This window comes from Alligator mississippiensis, chromosome 8, assembly GCF_030867095.1.
Source record: "Alligator mississippiensis isolate rAllMis1 chromosome 8, rAllMis1, whole genome shotgun sequence".
Taxonomy (NCBI): domain Eukaryota; kingdom Metazoa; phylum Chordata; order Crocodylia; family Alligatoridae; genus Alligator; species Alligator mississippiensis.
In genome coordinates this window covers 13667392-13694187 of record NC_081831.1, presented here as the reverse complement: position 1 = coordinate 13694187, position 26796 = coordinate 13667392, and the positions used below count along the sequence as shown (strand labels likewise).

General features: G+C 49.8%; 1 protein-coding gene across 2 annotated transcripts; it reads right to left on the bottom strand.

Moving 5' to 3' along the window:
• Positions 1-4175: 4175 nt before the first annotated feature.
• On the bottom strand, positions 4176-18484 carry UBALD2 (UBA like domain containing 2). Of its 2 annotated transcripts, XM_006269226.4 has the most exons (3): positions 17905-18481; positions 16460-16522; positions 4176-5938 (listed from the first exon to the last, which is right to left on the bottom strand). In XM_006269226.4, the coding sequence occupies exons 1-3, from the start codon at positions 18022-18024 to the stop codon at positions 5618-5620; spliced, it is 504 nt and encodes a 167-aa protein (XP_006269288.1). In that variant the 5' UTR covers positions 18025-18481; the 3' UTR covers positions 4176-5617. The 2 variants fall into 2 exon arrangements, with proteins under 2 accessions (XP_006269288.1, XP_006269289.1); XM_006269227.4 differs by lacking the exon at positions 16460-16522 and having other exon boundaries at positions 17905-18484.
• Positions 18485-26796: the final 8312 nt, after the last annotated feature.

Below are 26796 nucleotides of genomic sequence, written 5' to 3'. Positions count from 1 at the left end.
TTGTCTGGCCGCGAGTGCTAGGAGCTTGGCAGACGCCTATTGCCTACCACACGAGTTCTGTGGGCTTGGCATGGAGCTTGCAAACCTGGATGCACAGATTGTGTTGCAACAACTTAGTTCCTCGTACTGAGTCATGTCACTCGAGTTGCCGTTACAGTAAACGGATCTTTGGTGTCACAAATGGATGTTATTATGTGCCGGTAGTTTGGGCAGCGTAAGTCAGGAGGCGCTCAAAAGCGGCACAGCCTAGCAAATGGTAGGTGGCGAGTTGGATGACCTGCGCTTGGGTGTGGCTGAACTGGGATGCTTGCTGTGTGACCGTGGGCAGGTTCATGGGATAGTAGAAAATGAGGGCCGGAAGGGACCTCGGGAGGTCATCCAGTCCAACCCCCTGCTCAAAGCAAAACCAGCCCCAATTATCTCTCCCCAGCCAAGAATGACTTTGTTTAGCTGGGCCTTAAAAGCCTCCAAGGATGGAGATTGCACAACCTGTCTGGGTAGCCTGTTCCAGTGTTTTTACTACCCTCCTAGTGAGAGTTTTTCCTAATATCTAATTTACTTTCCTTGCTGCAACTTAAGACTGTTGATCCTTTTTCTGTCATCTGCCACCACTGAAAACAGTTTGGCTCCATCCTCTTTAGAACCAGCCTTCATCCTTTCAGGAGCCAGGCAAGTTGAAGGCTGCTATTAAATCCCCCCCTCAGTCTTCTCTTCTGCAGACTAAATAAGCCCTGGGTCGCATGCACCAACCCCCTAACCATTTTATTGCCCTCCAGTGGATTCTCTCCAACCATCAGGATTTTACACTTGCTTACTTGTGTCCTCATGACAACGCATTTAGCAGAATTCACAGATTTGTTGAACTCTGGCAGGGCCGTGCTACGAGTGCTTCTGCTATAGCCTTAAACTTGCAACCACTGAGCTGTCAACCATGCACCTTAGCCCCCACACTATCCCAGCCCTTGGGACCAGAGTTATACCTCTTCTCTTGTCTTAACTTTCTCTCCTCTGGCTTGTCTTGTGTACTTGGAGTGTGCAAGTGCTTTAGGAGAGGATTACCTCATTGTGTGCGTACAGTATCAAGACTGGCTCAAATCGAGTACAGTATCAAGTAATATAGGACTGGCAAAGGTTTCAGGGCACCTTTTCCAACCCCTGCACCATGGCAGGAGCAAGTATACCTAGACTATCCTGGACAGATGTTTGTCTAACCTCTAATACAGGTAATGCAGGCAACAGGGAGGTGGCTGGATCCCTTAAAGACTTGTTTCCAGATTTCCACAGATTGGGCCGACCCATGCTGCACAGCTCCCTTGAGTCCATGTTACCCACATTTCTCCACCATTCGTTCTAGCTCTCTACCCTGTTTAGGAATTACCAACACCACATGCGCAAGCTGGTCTGTGAGGCTGGCCAGAAGCCAAAGGCAAGGCTCCCCTCTGGAGGGTGTAAGGACACAGGGCGGGGAGAAGGCTTCTACCTGAGATTTGGTTGGAGAGGGGAGGTTTTATCTACCTGGAAACCTTGAGGAGCCTGCCTTTCAATGGCTCCTCTATGTCCATCCAGATCCCTGCACTCAGTCCCTCCAGACCTCCTCAATTGCTTTTCCCATAGGGTGTCCTACACCTTCCTCCTCCTTTCCTCACAGCATCCCTACCTCACTGATCCCCTCCTGTACCCCCTAGTCCCCAAATGTGTCCTGTTTCTGCTAGTCCCAGCCCTGACCCACCCACTGCTGCCCCTGCCCCACTTGCTCCCAACGCTGCTGTTTGCAGCAGTCCCAGTTCACAAGTCTGCTTACATTGTGACCACTCTGGCTGTAGGAGCCCAAGAGCAGTTCCTTAGGTCTCTAATCCCCTCTCCCACCTTCCATAATTGGAGGGCAAGACACTTTGAAGATATGGGCCATGGAACAGGGGCTTCCGCTCCACGTACACCAAATACCTATCCCAAGGCCTGGGCTTGATCATGCTGGGTGCTGAGTCAAGAATCCTCACTGATGTCAATGGAAGCTGAAGGTAGAATGGAGCACATGCTTTCTTTGGGTCATTAACCTTCACGCCATTGGCACAAGTCCAGAGTGCCATTTGGCAGTGTGCCCCACTGGGTAAGGTACTGGGACCCTTGGCCCATCTCTGCCACTGACTTGAGGAAGGGGGGTGTGACAATGGTCAAGTCACTTCAGCTCCCACATCAGCTTCCCCTCCTACCAGCAGTCCTTCAAGGCCAGAAACGTCTTGCTAGAAGTATGCAGTGCCCACACCAGAGCCCTGCCAGGGACTGGGAGCTCTGCTTGTGAGCAGCACCCAGTAAGTCCTGGTTCACGGAAGCAGACCTTAGGCTTTGTGCTGAATCTGCCCACAGGGATGACTTGGGGCATTTATACACGTACATTTTCGTGCCTGGACATGCTGGAGATCCGGCACATTGGGGCAGACTCGGTTAATCTGTTCTGCACACAAGCTGATGCGCACGGCACTGCATCATTTGCAGTTGTAGAAGTGGTGAAACGCACGTCAGCACGGAAAAAATGGCAGCAGTGTGCTCTTGAACTAAAACACCTTCTGTGTTTTAGTTCAAAAGCAGACTGCCATTTTCTGTGCACAGACTCACATTTTGCACTTATACAATTGCAAGCAATGCAGCACTGGGCACTTCTCAAAGCGCCTGGTGCTGTGGCACTTGCATATGTAAAAATGCCCTGTGATCAGACTGGTAGGAGTTTCTCTACAGTAAGATTTTCTGCTGCCCGTCTGACAGGCTTTGGCACAGGAAATGACCAGTTATCTAGTCACATGTACTGTGGAAAGGAGGGATGTAATGTTCAGATGCAGCCAGACTGTATTTCTTCACCCCATGGGGGTTGAGGGGAATTTTCTGACTTCCAGGGTTTTCCTAACTCTCAAAATCCCTTTTGAGGAAGCATCTCTGTTCCAAGCTTTTGTCCAAGCACCAGGCAGACAGAAGCCAAACCCCCCACAAAAGAAAGTAGCTCATACAATCCCTCCCCATGTTGCTCATGGCTGCTTTCAGCTAATATGAGGGATATGTGATCTCTTCCACGTGTCAGGGCCCAACCTCTGTGGGCTTCGTACTTCTTCACAGCACGTGTCTCTAACTTATAATGCTCGGTGTGACAGGCCTGGTCAGGATATGGCGTGGAAGCTTCCCATGGACACCAGGGAGAAAAGCAAGAGCTTGGCACTAACCCAACCTCTCCCCCATGTTCCCTTTGCTGAAGACCATGGAGTGTCCCTTCCTGCCTGGCCTCCCAGAGCAGCTGTGTGGACAGTGTCTGCGCTTGTGCTCCAGGTGACACGTTACCTGCCCCTTCTGGTAGTCAAAGCATGAGGCTCAGCCCCAGTCCCTTTGCCACAGGTGACTTTACCAAAGAAAAACTGAGCCTTTCATCTCATCCTCTTCTTGAGACAGTTCACACCATAAATTCAGAGTCTGTTGGACTAGACTGGCTGCCAGCCCATCTTATCTACTGGTCCACATCCGTAGTGCCAAGGAGTTGGCCGGAGCCTAGGAACGAACATCCTTCATACCTAACTCTGGCTAGCAGATGCTTAACACTTGCCAAGTCCTCTTTCAAGTGGCTCAGGAAGATTTCTAGACACCCCTGGATGCACAAAAAGGACAGCAGGGAGCAGGCAGGCTTTAGCTCAATGAGAGGGAGGCATGCACAAACCACAGGAAGTAGAAGGGGACAACTCTCAGCCCCCAGGACTTGTCTGTGGTAGTATACCAGTTTAACACTTCCCCCAACCCCAAATGTAAGGGTTACAAGCTCCTAGCTGGGGTGAAGCACCTCTCTACTGGGATAATTCATTCCAGTGCATTTAGGAGTACTCAGCTGGTGTGAGCCACTGCTACATCCAGTGTTAACTTCTTGGATAGAAGAGTCGCCTCCCCCCAAAACAGTCTGCCCATGTACAGTCAATACAGATATTCTTCCAAGCCCCTCTATCAGAGCAACTCGATGGAAGAGCTTCAGTGTTTGCCCCTCCCTGGCCCCTCAGTCTGAAAAAAGGGGCAAGAGGGTAATGAGAGTGTACCCACATCCCTCCACTCTGCCTCTGGGCTACAGACACAGCTCATCACAGCCCCAGGCTAGAGCTCTCTTGCTGTGGCATCAGGTGAGAGGAAAGAGAAGGCAGGTACCAGTGAGGTTAAAAAAAAGTGATATTTTTTTTTAATTTTTAAATTAATAAAAAACTTTCAACCTGGTGTTTTTAAGCAAGATTCTGATTTGAAAACTTAAAAAAACAAAACGAAAACAACCCAGCCCCTCTCTGCTCCTTGGCTGAAAGGAGCACTTAGCTCTCCAGATCTATATCAGGGAGCAATGGGGTGTTCCTTATACACAGCACCCCTTCCAGCTCATGGCTCCATACTTGAACATTGTCTTTTGTAAGGAATGGGGTCTGTGCTGGAGAATGGAGAAGCCAAAACATTTCCAAAGGGGAGGAAGGAGGGACTTCTTCCTGGGGGTGATGGGCCTGGAGAAGCTGGATGGAATCCCAAGACAGTTTGGGGCTGGGGGGTGAAAGGGGGCATGTAGCAGGCTTGGATGAACTTCAAGAGAGGCCAAGGAGCAAAAGTGTCCAGGAAAACCAGAAACTCTCTCCCCTAACTTTGTTGGCCTGTAGTGGACTGGTCTACCTAGAACATCTCAGTCAAGCTGTGCTCAGGAGAGCATCTGCCTCCTCTCCAACTCTGGAAGCAGATGCATGTTCCCAGGGTGCAGCGGCGACTGCCAAAAAGTAGCCCAACATGAGCCAGAGAAGATTAGTGAAGGGACAGGAGAGTGCAAAGAGGCATCTATACCAGACGTTCCTGGAGGGACAACGTACATGCTCTGGAGACAATCAAGCCCATCACGTCTCGTTTCCCGCTCACAGGTACCATTGCAACACAGGAGCAGCCTTGGGTTCAAGCAGCATGTTGCATCCCTTTCCCGTAGCAGCCAGGCTCCACCAGGTGCATCTTTCTCCCACACTGCCACCACCCTCTACTGGAAAGGCCCACATCAGCCAAGCCACAAGCTCAGATCCATTGCATCCAATTTTCCAATGGTCAACACCATATCCCGCCTGCCAGAGGTCCTCCCTGATGGGTGAGGAACCATACGGCAGCCAGGGGAGGGGGGAAAAGGGGGCACAAAGGCAGTCTGAACCCCCTCCACCCTACCTGAAGGAGCACCTAGCAGTCCAGCAAGGTCCTCTTCTCCCAAGCACTATCATTACCCCACTGACTACTAGGAGGGGAGAGGGTGTCACTCCCTACTGATTCTTGGCCAATCTCTCCATTGCTCTTATTCTCTCTGGATTTATATACATTAGATATATTTATATATTATAGTTATATATTAAAAAAGGGTGGGGGGAAGAAAAAAAGACCAGTTATTGACTCTCTGGGTGAGAGAGCCGCATGGGCTGGTGACCATCCCTGCAGGGTTACAAAAAAAAAAAAAGAGAACTATAAAATATTCCAGTGCCATTTTTCAGGAAACCCCTCTGCTCCCCCTACCCTGCCGCCCTGGCCTGATCTCTTCTTTCTCCTCCCCCACCCAGCCCCTACCCCTGCACCCCATCTTGATGTTCAGTGAGTCTTATCTCTGCCCATCCATTGCAGCCATCGCTTTCTGCTGGGATCCTCCTTGCTGAGACACTGGTGGCCACATGGGTTGCTGGTGGTGGAGGTGATGGTGGAGGTTGTGGCTGGTTGGAGATGAAGGTGGTATCCAGGCAGGTTGGTGGTTGGGTGGAGAGGAGGCCCAGAAAGGGCTGAAGTTCCCTGGTGGGGAGCAGGCCATGGATGTGATTGGGCTGTTGCTACTCTGTAGATTCTCTGAGGTCCGCAGCTTGGAAAACATAGCAAGAGCATCCGGGAAGTTCGGTGGAGTGGCTGGAGTATTGCTAGGTGTGCACATCTGCAGGGAGATAAGAGACAGGGCACTGTGACTATCACAGGGACTGGTGCTACAGCAGCAAGCGCCATCTCTGCTGGAGCTCGAGGTAAAACCTGTCACTGGCCAACTGGGAAGTGCTTGGTCTGAGCCATTTCCTCAAGGAGGACACCTGCTCTTCTCCCCAGTTTCAACAGCAGCCTTGCTCCCATGATGGGACTTGGAAAGTAAGCAACGCTAAGCATCAAAGGTCCTAACACAGAACTGGCACCAATGCAGGAGCTGCATCATCTCTCCCCGGGCCCACCACGAATCTCTGAGCTCACAGAATTGCTAGCAAGACAAAACAGGAGGCAACAGAGGCTCTTGCCCAAGGTCACTGCCAATTAGCGGTCACAGCTGGGAATCCAGCTTTCCCAGTGTGCTGGGCCACAGTGGTGCGACAGGAGCACCTGGGCACTTGCTCTGCCACATCGCCCACTTTGGCATGCGGTTTGGACCGTCTTGGCCCTTTTGTGACTCCCTGCTGAGGCTCGTGCTTATTCACCTGGGAGGATTAGCTTGCCAGGGGCCCTGACAACAGCAATTGTTATGCTTGCCAAGTATTATTAATCATATGCTGGGCTGCCCCCCCAACATTTGGTCAGTTGTTACAGTTTTTCCCATCACTCCTCAATTATCCTTGTGATTGCAACTGAAGAGTAAATATTAACAGGGCAGGAACCTCCCACACACTCCACACCCTACAAGCACTGCTGTTATGGAGGGGCGTGTTGTGCTCCGACACCAATGCCATGAGAGAGCTGAGGTGGCCATTGCCAGATAGATTAGCTAGAAGTGCCTCCTGGGTGGCTGGTTCCTGGCAGGACTGAGAGGCAGACAAGGACCAAGGCAGCATTAGGCTTTGTGGAGGTAATTTGTCTCTCCCTACCCCAGGAGGAACAGAGCATAGCAGTTCCACCTAAGCCATGCTTCTCACCCACAGCAGCCCACGCAGCCATGTAGGCATTTATGTGCTACCTGCAAGACTGCTAGAGGCCCCATTGGGGAGCAGGGAGTAAGCCCGCGTCCTTGGCCTCCAGAGTACAAAATTGCTGCCCCGAGGTGTTCAACTTGGAGGGACCCAATGTACTTGGAGAGATGGAGTTCAGCTCAAAGCTGACTGCTTCGTGCATTGGGTCCCTAAAAAGAAAGGGGAAAACAAAAGACAGGGTGGGGGAAGTCACTGGCTGGCGGGGGGGAACCCATCCGTTCTCAAAGCCACCTGAAACCGGGCCACCCCCTTTGTAGTCTCTCCAGCCTGGATCTCTCCCCTTTGTGCTTCCCTGAAATCCATGCCCAGAACCCTCTCCAAAAAGGCAGCCTCCTGCAGCCCTGGGAAAAGAGGCAGAAGCCTCCTCTCAACACCGTCTTTAAGCGGCTGGAGGGTTTAAGGTGTGTCTGTAAGGAGAGACTCTGCCTCCACCGGCCTTCGGGTGAAGTGTGGCGAGCGCCGTCCCGCCCTAGGCCCAGCCTGTTCTGCAGGTGTTCTGCTTTGACAACCGTGCTGGGCGCATGGCCCACATTTCCTGACGCTGCCGCAAGCATTTGGGACACCGTCAGGTTTAATTTAAGCTCCTTCAGAAGGGATGCAGCAGACACCAGGCCTCCTTTACTCAGCAGAAGGATGGGAATAGCACCGAGGGGCTGCCATCATGCTAGGCAGGGGGTTAAGAAACAGGTTTGGGTGCCTTAGCTGATCCAAGCTGCCTCCCCCTGCCACAATTTTGGGTTTAGTCATTCTCCCCTATAAAATCTCACATAGCAGCAGCAGCAGGAGAAAGGCTGTGTCTGGGGCTAATTTCAGGGAGGAAGAGTGGAACCGACTATATTCAACTGCAACCCGCTGTGCCAGTAAAGCTGACCGAAATGTTTGGGTAGCTGCTCTGTTCTAGTCCTCCCAGGTATTGTAACGGTAGTTTAAAAAACAGATCTGCTTCGGCAGCTGCAAACAGCTCTTTGCATTCTTGATGTCTGACTGGAGCTGTCACTCCACCGTGGGGGGACAGGGTATGATTTCTTTTTCTTTCAAACTTGTTGAACAGTAAAATGATGGGGGCAATTTCCCCCCCCATTTGCCTGTGTTCAGCGCTGGGCTGCCAGGCCTTAATGGCACACACTGCAGGGGAATTTTGAAAGGTCACAGAAACCTATCTATTAGCTTGACTCGAGCTTAGCAGACAACCTGGAGGTGTCAGGCAGAAGAAAGCATATCACTAGCCTTCTGTCAAGTCAGTTCCCGCTACCCCTGCTGCATGATTTAGCCAGTATTGTGATGAGGTGCCTCTTATCCTTTCTTTGTATGCTGTTTGATTGGCAAGTTTACAGGCTAATTAAAATATTATATAAAATGAGGCTAGAATTACAGCAAAATCTAGGAGCTAAAGCATCAGAAGGAATATAAAACCCTGGCTGCCTAGAACAACGTATTGCCAGTCAGTAACCTACAAAAGATGGTAACCCCAAAGCCCTGTGGTCTAGTTTTTCCTCTCTGTTCCTTCCCAAATCAGGCCTTTATCCATGGTTTTCCTGATTCATTACCCCTTCTTCTTTACTAGGCATTACTGGTGGGAGGGATTCCTGTCCAGACCCCAAGAACAGAGGACTGAACCGAACGCTGCCTGTATCGCACCAGTGCTGCGCCTGTGGTGGGTGGAGGGAAATAAGATAACAAAAGGAAATTTCACTGAGTTTCAGCTCTTAGAAGGAACAAAGTGATTTGCAAACCACAGCCTCCCCCACCCAGGGCTAAACGGTTTCCACAAAAAGCCTGGAGTGAATGCAAGGGATCTGCTCCCTTCAGCACCTCACTCCAGCTAGGCAGGAAATGCTGAAGCCTCTGAATGCTGCTTCTTCCCCCCCTACACCTTCAGCCTGTTGGAGTTTTAGAGCAGATCCAAGGCCCTCCTTGACCCACTCTTCCCCATCAGAAAACTTACAGGGTGGGGAAGGAAGGTGTGCGTGCAATACTTGCCCCCACTGCTGAACCAGCCTGGGGAGCCCCGATCCAACTGCTGCCCTCTCCCAACTCAGCACGGCCCAGCATTAGCACTAGCCCAGTGACCACGGGTAGCAACGGACATCTAGGAGCAAGTTACTATAACAAATGCAACTTTCCACCTCACCGAAGACTTTGCTCCGATTGGGTTACGGCAACTCTGCTCCTCGTGCCCTCTGCAACCCCTAGGACAGCGAACACCCGGTGGAATGTGATTATCTCTGCTAGCGGCCTTGTTAGGATCCAGATCATGAATGAATCTGAATCTAAGACTAGAGAACATGGATTTCTCTCTTTAAAGGCCAAAGCAGGCAGACCTCTCAAGCTGGTTATATGCCTGACATTTCCACCCACTATTAATAGACAGGGAGAAACAATGTGTTCAAAAAGTCAGAATATGGCATAGGTTTGGAAGGGAAGAGGGGAAGAAGTGATGGTTACTTCAATTAGTAGCCACATGAGTGGGGAGGAAAGCATCAGAGACCACAGAAACACGTACTGGTGCTAGCTGGTCTGCACCCTTCGGATCCGACAAAAACTGGCTCCAAGCAGGCATCCCAAGGGACAGGGGGAAGCTTGCTGGCTTTGCAACTACTGGCAAGAGTGAAGCCATCTCTTGTGCATCTGAATTGTTAAAATGCACAAGACTTGCAAGCTGTGGGGATATGTGGCATTGTGTGACCCCCTACGACTAGAATTCACCCCGAGTCCTTCCCCAGCAGCCTTGCAAAGCTCTACCTGTCTACTACACACAGTGTTTGTTTCCTTTGGAGCAAGAGCTCACCCGGGGACTCGATGTTCTTCAATGCACACTCCCTCCCTGTAAAGTACAGGGTGGAGGAGCGGGGCTGGTTCCCAAGGGCTAATGACAGTTGTGCAAGACTGTGTGGGACTGTTCAGATCAGGGGCAGCCTGGGTGTGCAGCATGTGGCAGACTGGGGAGGTAAGAGGTGATGCAGCAGGCTGGGCAGGGGGAAGGGGGATTGGCGTGGCACTCCGGGACCGTGTGAGGTTAATTTATGACACCTGCCAGATAGGTTCCCCTCCCCCCCACTGATTTAGATGATCCTGAGCCAGCTAATCACATCCCACCCATCAATAAAGCACCATTTTTACCAAAGGAGGGCTGTGGATTTACACACAATTCAGGATGTCACTAGGGGCCAAACACCACAGCTGCTGTTAAAAGCAACTTATCAGTTTCTTTTGGTTTCCTGGTAGCCCTCAATCCTTCTGTGCATTCATTCTAATTTTAGCATCCCCTTCCCTCCCCACCGTTCCAGCCCACTCCTACCATAGGCTTGCACACTTTCATAACTCATCTCACACCCCAAATGCAGGGGAAAGAGAAAATCCACCCAGCACAGCTCATAAGACACAGCTGAACTAGCATGTGCCTGTCTACAAGCCAGGCTAGTGGGGCAGCAAGGGAACAGCAGTATAGGCAAAAAACACACCCACAAAAAAGCACAGGGTTGAGCTATATTGAAGCCAGGCAACCACCCATCTCCTTATCAGATGTCAAAGTCTATGTGGGTCAATCCACTCTGATTCAGAGGGGAGCTGGGAGGGAGCTGATAAGATAGTCTTGCTGGAGCCAGTGCGAGAAGCAGCAAAGGTCCCATTCAGTGAAGTACTTACTCAGATGCTTGGAGTCACCCACGTGCACAGGCTCTGTGCTGAATCAGGGCTTAGGCCAGCACGTGTTAACTGTGAACTTCCAAAAAGACCACGGGATGGCCCGGTTGTATGTGTGGAACAGCTGACTCCTGATGGACTGAAGAGGTGGGAATAATATAGCAAAGACTGAAGTCAGCCCAGAAAACCCACCCCTTCACCACTCACAGAAGAGGCAGGAAGTGTGTACCTCCTCCATGCCCAGAGGGAGAAATCAGCCCCACATGTTGCCTCCAGCTCAGGTCTTTGTTATCAGAAAGAAGGGCAGAGAACTTACAGAACAGGCAGGCTGAACAATGACCGGGTAAGGCACAGGGAAAGGACTACATCACACCATGCAGGACTCGCCTCTTCCTACCCACCCCGTTCAGCAACAACAGACAGAAGTTGCTAAATTAGTTTGCCACTGGCTGAGCAGAAGATCTGCTCCTCTGGGCTCCATGTAACAGGCATGATCTCAACACCATCTTGACAGAGTGGACTGGATGATCCGAGTTGTCTTTAAGGGGACAAATCTATCTTGGGTAGAAGCATTGTAGACACGCACACACTTATCCCACAATGAACCCTAGTGCGGAAACCACCTTAATCCACACCTGCATTACCGCAAGCTAAACTAGTAAACCAGGTTTAAACTGAAATAAGCATGACCACACAAGGGTTAATTAAAACTGGTTTCAATATACCTTTAGATAAACCGACGCAAGTCTGTGCACAGACCGGGCCCATATTTTCTGCATAAAAGACTTGCATTTCATTTCCATGTGTGACACCAATGGAGGGCTGGTATTGCCAGATTCCTCCTCCTCTAGGTTGGACATGGGAAAAGGAGGCGGCGAACAGCTCTGTGCTCAACTATCCTCACACCCACCTGATAAGTACTGTGCTGAGATTTTAAGGAGGCTTCTAAAACTGTGCGTGGAGAAAGAAGGAACACGAACATGTTCTGATACTCAGGACTATTAAAGACAGGGGCTGGCAAGATTTATTGGGAAGTGGGTCAGCATGACCCAACTTGGATGGAAGGCAGGTTGGTGCTAGGACCCAGTCGCCATTTCTCTGCTGCCCCCACTTTGTGGGCAGGATCCAGTGGCTCCACAGTCCTGATCTGGTCCACGGGGCCATATACTGACAAGCCCTGGTCTAACCGCCCACCTGTGACACCGCCAGCCGTATCTGCGGGTGCTCCCCACCCACCGGTCAGCGCTTGCCAGCTGCCCCCCCAGACAGCGCCGTGGCTGCCTGTGGAGGCTCTATACTTACCACCGCCGCCGCCACCTGCCAGAGCTCGCCATGTTGTTCGCAGTTAAAGCCCTCGCTGCAGGATTTAAGCCGCTCTTGGGAGGTCAGGAAGAAACCTTTGATTACCCTGAATCTACCTACTGGAGGATTCTCCCACCTGCCTCAGCAGCTCCTGAGCTTATGAACACGAAGCATGGCTAGAAAAGCCCCAGCTCTGATGCAGCCTGGCAGTGCCCATGTTCCCGAGCAGTGGGTCTGCTTATCTGGAGTGAAGATTCACCTTTAGCCCCTTTGATAAATATCAGAGTTGCACCTGCTCTGACCACACCACTTACAATCAAGCATTCCTAAGACTGTAGCAAAAGGAAAGAAGGTGGGTTGTTGTCCTCTTAATTCAAGAAAGCTGGGCCTGGCTCTGTCATGGGAGCTATAGGGCAGTTGTCCTGATGAGATGAATAGGGGCAATCTGTGGATAAGTCCCAACTCCATGCAAGGGCGACAGACAGGGAGGTACAAATGATTTGTTATGCAACAGATCGTGGGCAAAGGGGACAGAATACCACATCTTCCAGCAATGGGCAAAGCAGGAGAGCTGATCCCATGCCCCACGAGAGCACGAGGGTGCAGAAAGCAGTGCAATACATAGCCACGTGCCAGGAACAAATGGGAACGTCTACCAGCAATCACCGAAGACTCACACCTTGCTGGCTGTGCCATCAACATGGAGCCACTCACTTCTCTCAGTCTTGCTGACCAGCAGAGCCTGAGTTTGGGGGGCAGGAAGGAGATGCCGGTTCCTGTGCCAAATATCGCTCCACCTACTCATCTAAATCCAGAGCAACGTGCCTGAGGCCTATAGGAAAGTGCATCAGGCCCAGCTGCCTCTAATGGAGATGCCACAGATGGGCAGGGATGGGCTTGAGCCCCAAATTTCATTAGGACACTGCCAAGAACCTGCCTCCCTCCTGATGCAGGTTGTCTGGAGCCTACTATCCTCAACACGTCAAATAAATAGTTAATAATAACTTAATCTTGTGTTTGGAAGACAGAGCCCCACGTAACAACATGACAAAGGGAGAGAGAGAGCAGCCGAGCTGCTGGATTTTTGTGCATTGGCTAGAATTCACGTCAAAACACCACCGTTGGCCAGCAAAGCACGCTCTGCTTTGGCCTGCAAACCAGAAGGGTTTGCAAGTGTTCGGCAGCTGCAGCTGACCTCTCACCCAGGGGCAGAAGCAGAGATTCAAATGACTGAACCAACAAAAAAGCAGCAAAGATCATCAGCCACTTCTCTGTGGAGCTTGGGGTTTTCTGGATCATCTTGCTTAGCCATATCAAGATGCCAGCTATTCAGTGCCTTACAGGGCTGACCCCCCCCTTCTAGAAAAGGGGTCTCAGATCTTCCCCTCAATGGGTCAGGCCATGCTTTTCAAAAAGCCACACACAAACCAGAGCACTCTTAAAAAGCTAACCTGGCACATAGCTACCCACAGGCATAAAAGGGGACTATTGCCTCTTTCTGCCATCTCCTATTCTTTTTCTTTTTTTTTCCATCCCCCCGCACATCAGGGTGGAGAGGAAAGGAACAACCACAATGCCGCGGAAGGCAGAAGGAGTTTGATCACAAGTCTGTACCCTGCACACAGGCACCATTGTTGCCAGCAACGAGCCTGCAGCCTTATCAGGGCCCGACTGCCATCCAGCCCTGCTTGCATGGTTATCGACAGTGGACGTCTCACTGCAGTGAATCCAATCCGGGGAGGAACGAAGGTAGATTTTAACTGCCGCTTTGCACGTCAACTTTTTATATTCTGGAGTAAGCCACCTCACCAGCTGAAGCTTTCTAAGTTTCAACAAGCTGTTTAAAAACAAAAATACCTGACATTCTTTGGCAAGGCCTAAACAGAAACGTCTCTTCTGGAAATGGTAACTTAAGGATCCTACCAAATGAAGGAAAAAAAGCACTTCATTGTGGAATGAGCAGCAGGAGATAAGATCCCTTTGTGCATCTCAAAGTCACTGGGGCTTTGTGTCTACACAGGAGTTTATAAGACTGGTAACTAAAACACCTGGTTTGCTAGGAGATTCTTCTGTAATGCATGGGACTAAAAATAACATTTTTAAATGGAGTTGCTTTGGGGTTTCCCCAAGTAGTCTCTCTCTCTCTCCCGTTCCCCGTGTCCCCCTCCCTCCCCCAAAAAGAGGCATGTCTCTCTTAAGACTGACGCGGCAAAGAGCAACCTGTAAGATTCTTATAGTTAAAGAAGTTCATGTGCTTTGGGAAATATCACTGTTTTTTTCTAACAAGAAATAGAGGGAGGTCTCTGGCATAGTGTGGGGGCGAGGTGATATGCAGCCGTTTAATGATGAGTAACCCCAGGTTCCTTCTATACTTTTTCTTACTCTTGGATTAGACCATGCCGCGCACGCACCAACTGTAAAACCCCTCTTAGTCTCAGCTCTCTCAACGACCACAATGGCTCATGGCATTCAAGTTCTGGGCCAGAGATCTTCTAAAGGCGCTGGGGCGGGGAGAAAAGAAACACCAACAAAAATGTCAAAAATGCAACCCAGGCTGAGGAGCTGGGAACGAGGACGAGAGGATGGGGTTCAGTGCAGATCATGACTTGTACACTGGCTTCCTGATTAATATATAACTAGTCATAAAAATGAAGGGGGTGAGGGGGGGAAGGGATGTAGCTTGCTTACCAAGCAAGCCAGGACTTCCTTTTGTGTTGGAAACTATATTAAAACTGCTCCAAGAGACTTCAGGTTTTAGAGGCTTGTTAAGAGGAGGGTAAAGGCTTGGCAGTGGGAAGAGACTGCAAAGCAATTTCCACCCCCCCCTCCCCATGCCCTTGCATTCAAGGAGGCAACCAACTCACTGAAGTTTCTGCTCAGGCCTGAGTCAGAAATGATTCCATGAGTAATGGGGCCAGCACAGCCCCGATGTTCCTCTGATGTTTGATTACTGGGAATCAGGACCTCAGGAGTGTTTGCATAGAGCTGTAAGTAATTCAGGATGAACGGCAAAAAGCTCCAACCTCCCCCTTTAAAATACAGGAAGGAAACAGTCAGAGGCAGATTTCACTTCGGTGCACCAGGGTGCAGCACATGGAGAACTGGATGTAAACCAGCCCGAGATTAAAGACCTTAAGCTTCCTGTCGGCACCATAGGATTCGTGTTGGTAGGGAATCGCCTCTGCTGCGCGTGAAGCATTTCAAACACCTTGAATCTTGCCTGCCTCAGCCAGATCTGGAGAAAGCCTCGCAAGATGGATGGTTGCTGAACTGTTTCCCCTCTCAAGTCTCAATGCGACCAGGCTTTGAGCTCCAGCTATCAGTGGGAACCTGCCCTTCGGGCACCCAGCACATATGAATTGTTCAGCTAATTTACCCATCCAACAGATCTTATCCTAGATGGATAGAAGAAGGTGCAAGGCCCTTTCTACAGAGGCATCATGTTCTTGGGGGAAGGTACCAAGCTGGGAGCTTCCAGTTCTGCCACTGTCCTGCTGTATGACCTTGGGCTACTACTTTTAAACACGTGCCACAATCTTCCCTCCCACATTTCACCTTGCCGGTTTCAGACTGCCAGTTCTCCAGGGCAGGGACTTCTTTCTATGACTTCACTGCACCTGGCGCATAGGGAAACTGATATGTGTCAGGGCTTTGGTGGGTTGACGTAATACCCACACAAGCATCTGCCTTAGTCAAAGAGCAGAGACAGTCCTGGGAAGAAGAAAAGGGTCCTGCACAGAAGAGCATCAAAACAAAGTCAACCCCTGCCCCCCTTTTCTAGATCACTCCTGTGAACACCAGCATCCAGTCCTAACCACCCTACAGCAAGCAAAGGAGGAGGAGGTGGAGCAACAAACACTACATCTTAGCTTTAATCTGCTGTTCTCCCCCACCCCTCAACACAGCACAGTTCAGTTTCCCTTTTTTTTAAAAAAAAAAAAAGAAAAGAAAAGAAAAACTTCCCCTGCTTTGCCAGAGACTTGCCCTCAGCCAAGGTCAAGCCAAGCTTGTTGTTGGTTTTCCTTTTGCTGAAGTTTTGTAGGGGAAACTTGCAAAGGAAGGGACTCGTTTCACTCGTTCCTCCCCAAATCACACTGGGTTGCAGCGACTCAAATAATCCACTCTAGATCTCCATGAAGACAAACTATTTCCTGGCAGACATTTTGCCTCTTGTTTACATTTGCAGCCCGTGTGTTTCTCTTGTTGCAGTGCAATATGGCTGTCACAAGAGCTGACAGTTTGGAATGCACAGCCACTTCTGCTTGCAGCTCTCTTCCCCCCCTCCCCTTCCCGGAATCAAAGGTGGGGTCTCAGATGCAGGCCGCACAGAGGAAAAACCCTTCCCTCCCTTACACATTTTTCTATGGGTTTGGGGCTTGCAAACTTAAGTGGCTTTTGGATAGGTGCAGCTATTTAAGAGGCTCTCCAAGCTTAAGAAACACGCTTTTGGGGGTTGATTGGTACCCAGGACTCAGATGTCAGTTTAATTCTAGCTCCCATAAAGTGAAGCAACTAAGAGGGATGGGGGGGAAAAAAAATGCAGCATGCCTGGAGCTGGGGTCACTTACCATCTGATGGTGGTGATGGCTGTTGGGAATGTTAGTTTCTTGAAAAAATGCGCTCAAAGCAGTCTGCAAAAAACAACGGTGGAGTTAATGTCTAGCCCTGAAAAGGGGGGGAGATCCAAAGATGCAGATAGCAGAGAGGTGCCAGGGACTGAGTGTCAAGATGTGTCATTTCAAAGAAAAAAAAAAAGTGATTGCATTTCTTTTAACTCCCCTTAACTGCATTTCCACTCTTAGCAAACAATGCGGGACCAACAAACAGGATTGATCTGCCTGTTTGCATTTCTCAGCCCCTGGCCTGGCCTGCCTTTGAAATGCTAATTCTCTCCCCTCCTAAAGGAGGGCTCCAAAGGAATCCAAAACAAGAAGGCAGCTGGGGTTGGGCTCAACTCTCTCCCACTCCTGCCTAAGCTGAAAGCCAGGCACAATCCTGGAGAGAGAGCAGCACTTGAGCAGCCTAGAGCCCAGGCTGGCTTTAAGGCTGGTGTGACAACAGTCAGGTTAGGAAAAGGGGGCACCGTGGGAAAGGTTTTCCCAAGGAACATACAAAAGAGAGTGGGGGGGCCGAAATGAAGCTTTCCACCAAGAGATCAGCAGGACCAAGCCCCATGGCCAACCTTCCCTCTTGCTCCGACTAGTTTTAACTTGCCCCCCCAATCCCTTTCCTCACCAGTGTCTTTACCCACATGAAAGAACCAAGGCAAGCAAAGGGCTGGAAGTGGACTTGGCATCTCATCCTCACTCCCCCCCGGCTTTTAAAAAGGGCTCCCCCACACTCCCCTCTCCCTTCCATGCTGCGTGGGTGGCAGCTGCAAAACCTCTTCCCTTCCACGCTGTAATTTCTCTCGCTTCCGCAAAAAGGTTGCACCCCTTATCTCTCTCTTCCCCCCCAGCAAAGTGTGCGGTGGGCTCTAAGGAAACAGACCATGTCCGCTTCTCTCCCAGCACTGCACGGCCCAGGCTGGCCTACAGCTCTGGTTACAGCGCAAGGTATAAATAGACCCTGGAGATCTGCAATCCCATGGCTCCTTCCCCCTCTTGGAGCCGACAGAAATATCATTTATTCCCACCCCCCTTCCCTACAACAGACATGACGTGCCAGGCCCTGCGCCCTCCCCGCTGCTTGCTGCAATAGGCGACGAGGCTCAAAGCCGAGTAATGATTGTTTATGTGCAGCTCCGGGGCTTCCCATTCACCGCCGGCGGCCCCGTGCTGCGTGGCCCGGCGCCGATCCGGCTTGTTGTTGTTGTGGGAGGCCATCCACACACGCACGCACGCCCGCCCGCCCGATCCACCCCCACCGCCGCTGCCAGCGCCAACAGGAGCTTTTGGGGGGGTTGGATCCAACAGCAGCGACACAGAAAGGACTTAAGAGCAAGGGGTGGGGAATCATAAGCGATTAGACGGGCCAAAATCAGACACCCCCTCCCCGCCCCGGCCACACGCACCTCGAACTGCCAATGTGCCGCTTGCAGCAGCTGCTTCGCCTGATCCGCCGCGCAGCCCGCGGCCACCACGAACTGGTTGATCATGACCTGGTGCCTCAGCTCCTCCATATTCACGGACATGGCGAGAGACACGGAACCACAACAAGGATGGTGGGAGGGAGGGGGGGGCACACACGGCGGCAGCGATGGTGCGTGTGTGTAAAGGAGGGGGGGCGAGATCCACAAAGAATCCTTGCTTCTCCTTCCCCGAGGCTCCCCCGCTGCCCTGCGCTGGATCGAGCCGCCTCTTAGCCTTCCCCCGGCTTGGATCGGCACCGAGGGAGCGGATGTTGTTGTCCCCCAGCCCCTCCGGCTCCTCGAGCACCACAAACAACAGCAGCTAGGGGAGGAGCATGCAGGAGAAGCAGGGGGGAAGGCTGGAGGTGTCTCAACGTTCCATTCCCCGCGTTCCGAGCCCGCTGATTGGCCGCCGCGGCTTCTCCACTTGTCCGAACGTTCGATTCGAATCTTCCAGCGTCCCGAGCTGTGGCTGAGTCCCCAGCGCCCTTCCCCCTCCGCCGCGCCTGATTGGAGCCCTCGGACCGCTCTCCCATTGGACGGCTGCTGTGTTTTGGATGGGGGGGAGGCTGCCCATTGGCTTCTGCGTGTGCAGGGGCGGGGGGAGGCTGTGTGCTGGTTCGAGCGGAGCTGGGCTGGCAGCGCGGCGTGTTGATTGGCTGCTGCCCCCCTTCTGTTTCTCTGGTTATAAAAAAAAAACACGCGCACGCAGACACACACACACACACACACGCACGGGGGGTGTTGTAAAGCCAAGTTCATTCAGGAACTTCATTGAAACCAACGTGCTCAGCTGGAAAAGCAGGGCCCAGCAGCGGCTCTGACTCATTTCCTCTCCCAGGCCTCGGTCATCCTGAGAAGCGAGAGGATCACAATAGAAGGCAGCTCAGAGCCGCTGTTGAAGCTTCCGACTCTCGCAGGCTCTGGCTGGCTTGGGAAAGGGCTTTGTTGTTTCTTTTGGTGCGACTTCACAAAGCCTCTTTTATGTTGGCCTGGGAGGGGGGGCACCGCTGACAGCTTCCTCCCTGGAAAAGTACAGTGTAAACAGCTGGGCTGGCCTGGGAGGGCGCGGGCGCTTCTGCAGCAGCTCTTGCCATGTTTGGTGGCGTGGGCATGGCTCGGATCCAGTTAGCGTGTGATTTTCTCCCCTCCCTGCATGGCAGGGCTGATTGTGCAAATGAAAGCAGGATGCAAATCAGCTATCAAGTTATTACACGTTTTCCAGCAATAACTTTAGAACTGGCTGGGCCTTTTTAAGGTGCTGTAATAGGCCCCTGCTAGCGTTAGATTTATTACTACGCAATTCACCGGTGAATCACGCAGTAAATTGAGACCGGCCACATGCAAAGTAATTGTCGCACAATTAATGGGTTAATTGTGCAATATATTTAGACCAGCCATAAGTGTGAAGTAATCATGACTGGATAAAAATGTCTCTCCAGCTATAACAAGAGCCAACCAGCTGTTAAGTTAGGGCTTGGAAATGTGTAACAGCTCAAGAGCTGGTTTCTAACCAGCTGTAGTTTGAACCTTTGTCTGATCCCCCCTTCCACCCCAATTACAGCACTGAACTGGGGACACAGTGCAAATTAAAGCAGGATAGAAACCAGCTATAAAGTTATTACACACTTTCCAGCAATAACTTTATAGCCGGTTGGACCTCTTAAGACAGGCCCCTGCTACACATTACATTTATTATGCAATTCACGGGTCAGTCATGCAATAAAGGTAGACCAGTCAAACATACAGAGTAATTATCACAGCTATAAAAGAGCCAACCAGCTATAAAGTTAGTGCTTGAAAATGTGTAACAGCTCTAAACCTGGTTTCTGTCCAGCTTTCATTTGAAGAGTGTGTGTGTGTGTGTGTGTGTGCGCGCGCGCGCCCCCTCCCCCCATTTACAGTGCTGAACGGGTCTGAGATGCAACAAATCAAGACTGTTTTGGCCTGGACATAAGGAAGAATTTCTTTACTGTCCGAGCCCCCAAGGTCTGGAATAGCCTGCCATTGGAGGTGATTCAAGCACCTACTTTGAACGCCTTCAAAAGAAATTTGGATACTTATCTTGCTGGGATCCTATGATCCCTGCTGACTTCCTGCCCCTGGGGCAGGGGGCTGGACTCAATGATCTTCTGAGGTCCCTTCCAGCCCCAATGTCTATGAAATCTATGAAATCCCCAATCCTAGCAGTTGTATGGGTGGGATTCCTTCTTGGCTGCATGGGCATAACTGGAGATCAGGACCCAGGTCTCTGGCACTGATTTCTGGCTCAGTCCGAACCTTGAGCACTCTATGCCTCAGTTTCCCCATCTGCAAAATGTAACCAATGTTACTTCCCTACCTTGCAGTCTTAACATTTGTGAAGAGCTCAGGCAGGAGGATGTAAAGGGCCATAGAGAAGGCTGCAAGCAAAATGTCAGCTGAGCATGTCAACAGACTTTACAAGCATGAATGAATAAAAAGTCCTACCCTGGCCATGTTACCAGCTGGGAGCTGGGGTAGAGAGGTCAAATATTTTAGGCCCAGTTTGCAGGAATCCCTGGCTCCAATCTCTTGCTTAGTCTCTGGGGCTGAATTTGAGTGAGGACCAGCCCTTTCTTCTTTCATTCCCCTGTCCCACCTCCACAAGAGAAGGTGACCTGCAGAGACTTTCCAGCTGCCAAGTCCTAAACTGAGGGCTCTGTTTTGCCCGCAGGAGCTGATCATGTTGATATTAATTTAAACAGTGTCTGAAGCTGCTCACTGGGGCAAATTGTGCTTCTGTCTGGTCAGTGAGTGTATCCAAGGTATTGTTGCTGGACTAGGAGTAGGTCCAGGTCTCACTGGGCATTTCCTCAATGGTGAGATTCAGGCAAAGGGTGGTCTCAAGACAGGGCGAGGCAGAGCTGTCAGTTGGGTGACTCTCTTGCTCCATCATGTTTCTGATTGGGTTCAGCAGAAGGCAGAGCTATGGCCTCAATAGCCATGCAGCTACCCTGTGGTCTTCTACTCCCATAGAGACCCAGCTACTCAGATTCTGTGTGGGCAACAGGACTTCTCCCTCCTGCCTGCTGTTAGGCCATAGTGATATCAATGTCTGAGGGAAAAACAGACTCTGGACCTCATGACTGGCTTCCCCTCCTCATCTCTGTAGTCCCCTATATGGCACCAGTCCCACTGTCCTCAAGGACGTACCTGTTTTCTATTACTCAAGCACTTTTATACACATACTCTGTACCCTCTGTGACATAAGCAGCAGGTTATCACTCCCTCCTCCCAGCCCTACCTTTAAATCCCCGTCTCGTGATGTTCCTTCAGCTAACTAAAGCAACCACATTTGACAGAACAAAATCTAGGACAGAGGCCTGGATGCTCCACTGAGACTAATTTCGATTGACTGCAACTGGCCTGCTTTGAAAGCCTGGCCTTAACCAGAATGTCACCTAATGCTGATCCAGGAGCACTTTCTCCCCCTCAAACTCAAGACAAAAGTCCTGCTGCAGCATATCCTTAGGGACCCCAAGCCACAGCCCTGAAATTTGGGCTGGTCCCAGAAAATCCAGGGCAGTTGGTGACTTTAATTCAAAATATGCGCCCACGAGAGACAATACATTAAAAATGGAACTAAGGAGCGCTGCATTGTGCACTGTCATAGCCTCATTTCTTGTCTCTTCTCTGTGCCTTTTGCACTACATTCTCTCTCCTCTTCTCGTCCTACAGCCCAGCCTTGCATGTGCTGGGATAGTTTCTCAGGTGATGTAAATTGGAGTAGCTGTGTTGTAGACATCAGAGGTACAGGAATTCCACCTGCTGAGAATCAGGCTCTGAGTGTTATTGCCAAGTGGGGTGCTTTTTTGCTTGTAAGTAAATAAGTAGATGGGATTTTGGACTCCTGGAGGGGGGGAGTGTAAGTGTTTAAGCCTTTGGAGTCTGAGCCAGCTCCCATTGAAGTGCATGCGAGCGTTTCCAGTGATCTCAGTGGGGACAGCATATGGGTCCTGAATCTGCAAGATGCTCAGTGCCAGCTGCTGCTGCAAACATATGGACCCCCATGGAAGTTAGTGAGTCTGCATGCCTGAACGAAGGGTCCTGCGCTTCTCGTTACAGTTAATGGCTCTGATCTTGCAAGCCCTTGAGGAAAGGAACTGTGCCTTCTAGCATGCAGGCAGGGTTCCACGCAGACCACGGGACCCAGCATAGGAAAGGCGAATACCACCAGGTAATCTGGACGAGGACGAACTGAATATGGAGTGTTGTTAGTGCGATAGCTGTTTTTTTATAGGTCTTTAGATAAAATTTTAATAGATGACTCATTTTACACATTTCTTTTTCCTGAATTTTCCTTATTCATTCTGCCTGATTTCAACACCATTCCCACTACACACCCCTAAACTTTAAAACCAACTTCCTGGGAGGGGCAGCAGCATTTCTCCTCCTGCAGTGCTGGGGGAGTCGTTTGACTTCTTGGCTCATTGTTAACTCTCTGATTCCTGCTAATCTCTCTCCACTCCACAGGTGTTAATGGGCCTTTCTCCTTTTAAATGGTCTTGATGTTCCACTACTCAAACTATCCTTTCTTCTGGAATTTTGCTGTCTCTTAGCCATTCCTGGCAATGTCTCTCTTCTGTTTCACAGCCCTGCAGACTGCTTTTAGCTCTAGCTAAAAACCTTACCTCAGGAGTCGTAATATTAACTCAGGTGTATAAATGACTGACAGTGAAGGATTGGAGACACTGTCAAGATGCTTAAGAAGGGTAGATTTTGCTTTACAAAGCTGAATAAGGGATGCACATTTAACGATAATGACTTTAGAATAAATGCCACAATATCCTTTGACTCTGTTGAATATTTTTTGCCATTTGTTGCATTTTTTTAAACTTAATATATAATCTAACAAGTGAGTGCACATTCCAATAGTTATTTTTCTTGTTTTTGCTTCTATCTTAAACTGAATAGTATCATGCTAGCCCCCTAGCATATTAGTAAGTCTTTTAGCATGTCTTTAACTCGAGCACAACACATATGTTTCTCCATGTGATGATGTGCTACACCATCTGCAACTCCTTTTTCAAAATCCTAGATCTGCCCCCCCCCCCCCCCGCCCTGACTTGCTATCATTATAAATACATGTATCTAATCAGCTTGATGCTCTCAGAGACGTCACAATCCAATTAGTGACATTATAGCTCCCTGCAATGGACAGGCATCAGAGGAATCCTGAGGCCAGAGAGCAGAAAGCTGCCCTCCCGCCCCCAGCAAAGCCAGGCAAAGAAACTTGACAAGAGATGATAGATGGATTTAAAGGACACAGTCAAACCTCAAATTGTTTGCTCTCTTTTATGATGTTTAAAATGCATTTGACTCACTGTTTGTACTAACCAGTGGGAAATTCGCAACACAGATCTCTTTTCCTGACCCAGTTTTTCTTGTCTCCAGCTGCCATACACTGACTGCTGGAAGGTTGCTCATCATAGTGCCTGCTGGTATTTTATTTATTTACTTAAAAAAAACCCCACCACTTTGAAGCATTTAATTAAAATGAGAAAGGAGCCTTGTACAAAGCGCTGCATTGGAAGGAGAGAAAGTAAAAATGGAGTCAGATAAAAAGACCCTTAAGAAATTCAGATGCTGCAATGGCAATAATAATGACAGGGGGAAATATAAAGTTGCAGTCAGATGCCGATTGTAAAATGAAGAAGGCAGCTGCTGGCTTCAGACGAACACCACTAACTACCCCTCTCTGTACAATGAAGTCACCTATTGGTCAGATGCCATTGGACTCACAGCCTTTGTTCGCGCCGTGGGAGAAATTAGGCTCTGTAATAATAATTTGATCGAAACCACAGAGAATCGGCCTTGTCCTACTTCTTGTTTCTCTAATTCAGTAAGCCCAGAAGTATGAAAACCAAAACCAAAGGAACTTGATTTAGACTCAGAAGATTTTTTTTCTATATGATCTGGAGTTTCCTGCTTTGCTAACAGTTGTTGTGCTTCTAAATATGACTGGTTTTTCTGTTTCTTAAAGGTCAGGTTTTATGAACAAATAGGCATAACCATTCTCTTGGTACAGTCATTCTTCTCCCCCCTTCCCCCTGCTGTTGAAATATAATGTCTTCCCCATTTGCATCAGAAATGGGCCTTGCACTTTCTACCCCAGAGGTTTTATGCTCTTATGTAACTTACTGCCAGTTCTGTAAATGGTGGACAGAAACATTCATATGCAAAACCGAGCAGGATGAAATTCAGCGCTGCGCTGAGGCATCGCTTGGGTCTGGTTGAGGGGTAACAGGCATGGATGATGACTTGGCCTCATGTCAGTCCTCTAGAGAGAGGCAATTTAGCTTAGTCTGTGTTGCATTAATTAGTTACATTACTCATCCAATCCAGGAAGAGAAAGCAGACCCTGTGACTTATACAATTAACGCACCATAACTTGTGAATATTTGCCACCCTGGGGGGAAGTACTGTTGGCTGAGGAATAAGCTGAAATGATGAATGAACTGGAGAACCTTGTGATCGGAAACTCGCTGAGAAGCAAGCAGGAGTTGCTGGCCAAATAGTGGTTGCATGAGTCTTGAGGGTATAGCCAGACTGTTGAATGGGATTGTATGCAGATTCAGCAGTCAGCAGCTACTCCTCCAATGTGTCTGATTAAAAAAAAACAACCCACAATATTGCTATTCTTATGAGTGGGCTGTTATTTGTACTATGGCAGTACCTAGAGAACAGATCTTAGTGCTAGGTGCTGCATAGGTGCAGTGAGAGGGGGCTGTCCCTGAAGTTTTAATGGAGGCTGCCTTTTGCATTCGAGGCAGGGGACAGGGCAAAGCTTCTTAAGTGTTGTTGCAGTCTCCCCCCTTACTCTGAGGAGCCAATATCCTAACCAAGAAAGCCATGGGGGGTATAAGGAAAAGGAAGGATTGTTATCCAGGTATCTGCCCACAGTCATATGTGAGGTCTCTTGTGGAGCCCAGACCTGAACCCTAATCTCCTTTAGGGGATCCCAGAGTCTCAGCCACAGAGTGATACTTCAGTCTTGTGACCCAGTCTAGTTAATCAAAAGCAGGAGCTGGTATGATTGTAGCTGAGGATTATGGGCCAGATTCAGATCTCAGCCAACTCATTGAGAAGCCACAACAACCAAACTGCTGGCAGTGACTTCTGGATTTCTGCCACCATGACTGAGCTTGGAATCCTGGCCCCTGATCCCCAGGTCTCCAAACCTGCCCAGAGATCTTTGTGGATTGCCCTTGGCACCTACCAGAGTCCTACCAAAGTCCTTGCTGGCCACTTGTGGGGTTGGGGCCTCGGGGCAGCATCTCACAAGCTAAAACAACGGTGGCCTGGCTGTGTTAACTCCAGAAGTTTGTGGCAAAGCCCATCATCATTGGTGCACAGAGGGGTGAACACAGAACGTAGCACCTGCCACGCACAGGGCAAGCAAAACAAGGGCAACACGTTATAGCAGTTCTCCCAAATAGCAAATGTGCTGAAAGCAGACGCAGTGGGAAGGCTACTGTCCAGTATGGTTTAAGACAGAGATGAGTGTGTCCTTGAGCCAGGGGCTGGACTAGATGACCTCCTGAGGTCCCTTCCAGCCTCATTGACCCTATGATTCTGCGAGGAGCTCAAAAACCAGGCGAGGCATATGATGTACTCAGTAACATCTGCTACCTTGGATTGCAGAGAATATGAGCTATATAAACATGGGCGGATCTAGGAGTTTGAAAAGTGGGGTACAGATGGTGTGGCACCACTGCTACCCCTCCAGCTGCCCCTGTATATAAACCATCCCTTTTTTCCCCTGGAATTCTCCAGAGTAAATCAGGGACTGCTTCACGGAAATCAGTGGCCTTACATTGGTGCCTAAGGGGTGTGAGTGAAAAGAAGACCCGTTCTCCTGTCTTTTTCTGTTGGGAACACCAGCTTAATATTGTCCATCATGTTATTTAAAGGAGGATCTTCAAGGTAAGTAGCACAAAGCAACCAGAGGAATTTCTGGTCAGATTGTACATCAATGAGGGCATTGATTTCTATCTGTCTAGCCTAGACTTTGGCTGCTGTGTCAGCTATTCTGGGATGATGCTGTATCTAAAAGCCATAGACATCAGTAACCGTTCCACCCAGCGGGCCTGTCTCTGGGGCAGATCTATTTGAGTTTCTGAATAGTGTACCGAGACGTGTTCCACTCAAGCCATAGACTCTCTCTCAAAGGCTCGTTTTGGCTACTTGACAGTTTCCACGTATTAAGTATTGACTGTACAATGGTCAATCATTCCTTTTCATAAGTCACACAAACTTGTGCAGTCAGCACAAGCTGTCCAGACTCAGATGCCAATAGTTGTTTTCCCTACACTTGGACTGGACTCAAGCCACCTCTAACAGCCTTTGCAGAAGCATCTGTCATAACTGCCCAACACAAATGTGGAGGAGAGCAAAGCGAAGCCCAGCACTCTTGCTTCACTACCAGCTTTGTGCATTTATTTTTAAACAGAGATGACGTTTCAGGTCTTCACTGGTGCTTCCTGCAAGATCAGCAATGTTCAGAAGATCTTGGAAGCCTGCCCAAATTCAAGCTCTTTGGAGCTGAGCTGGACCTTCTCAATGCTTGAAGGAATTGGGGTCTGCGCTTCTGGTCCACGTGTATCTCCACTTTCACGTGGTTTGAGTTAGAAGGAAGGTCTTTCTGAGTGCTGGTGCTGTTCAAGCACACCAATTTCTTAGCCAACCACACAGAGGCAGGAGATGTGGTCACCATTGTATCCAGCTAGCTTTGACTCTCAAACCAGAATGATCCTCTTACAGAGGGGGTGGCTTTGGCCACGAGTCTAGAACAGCGATGCTCGAGCAGGCTGC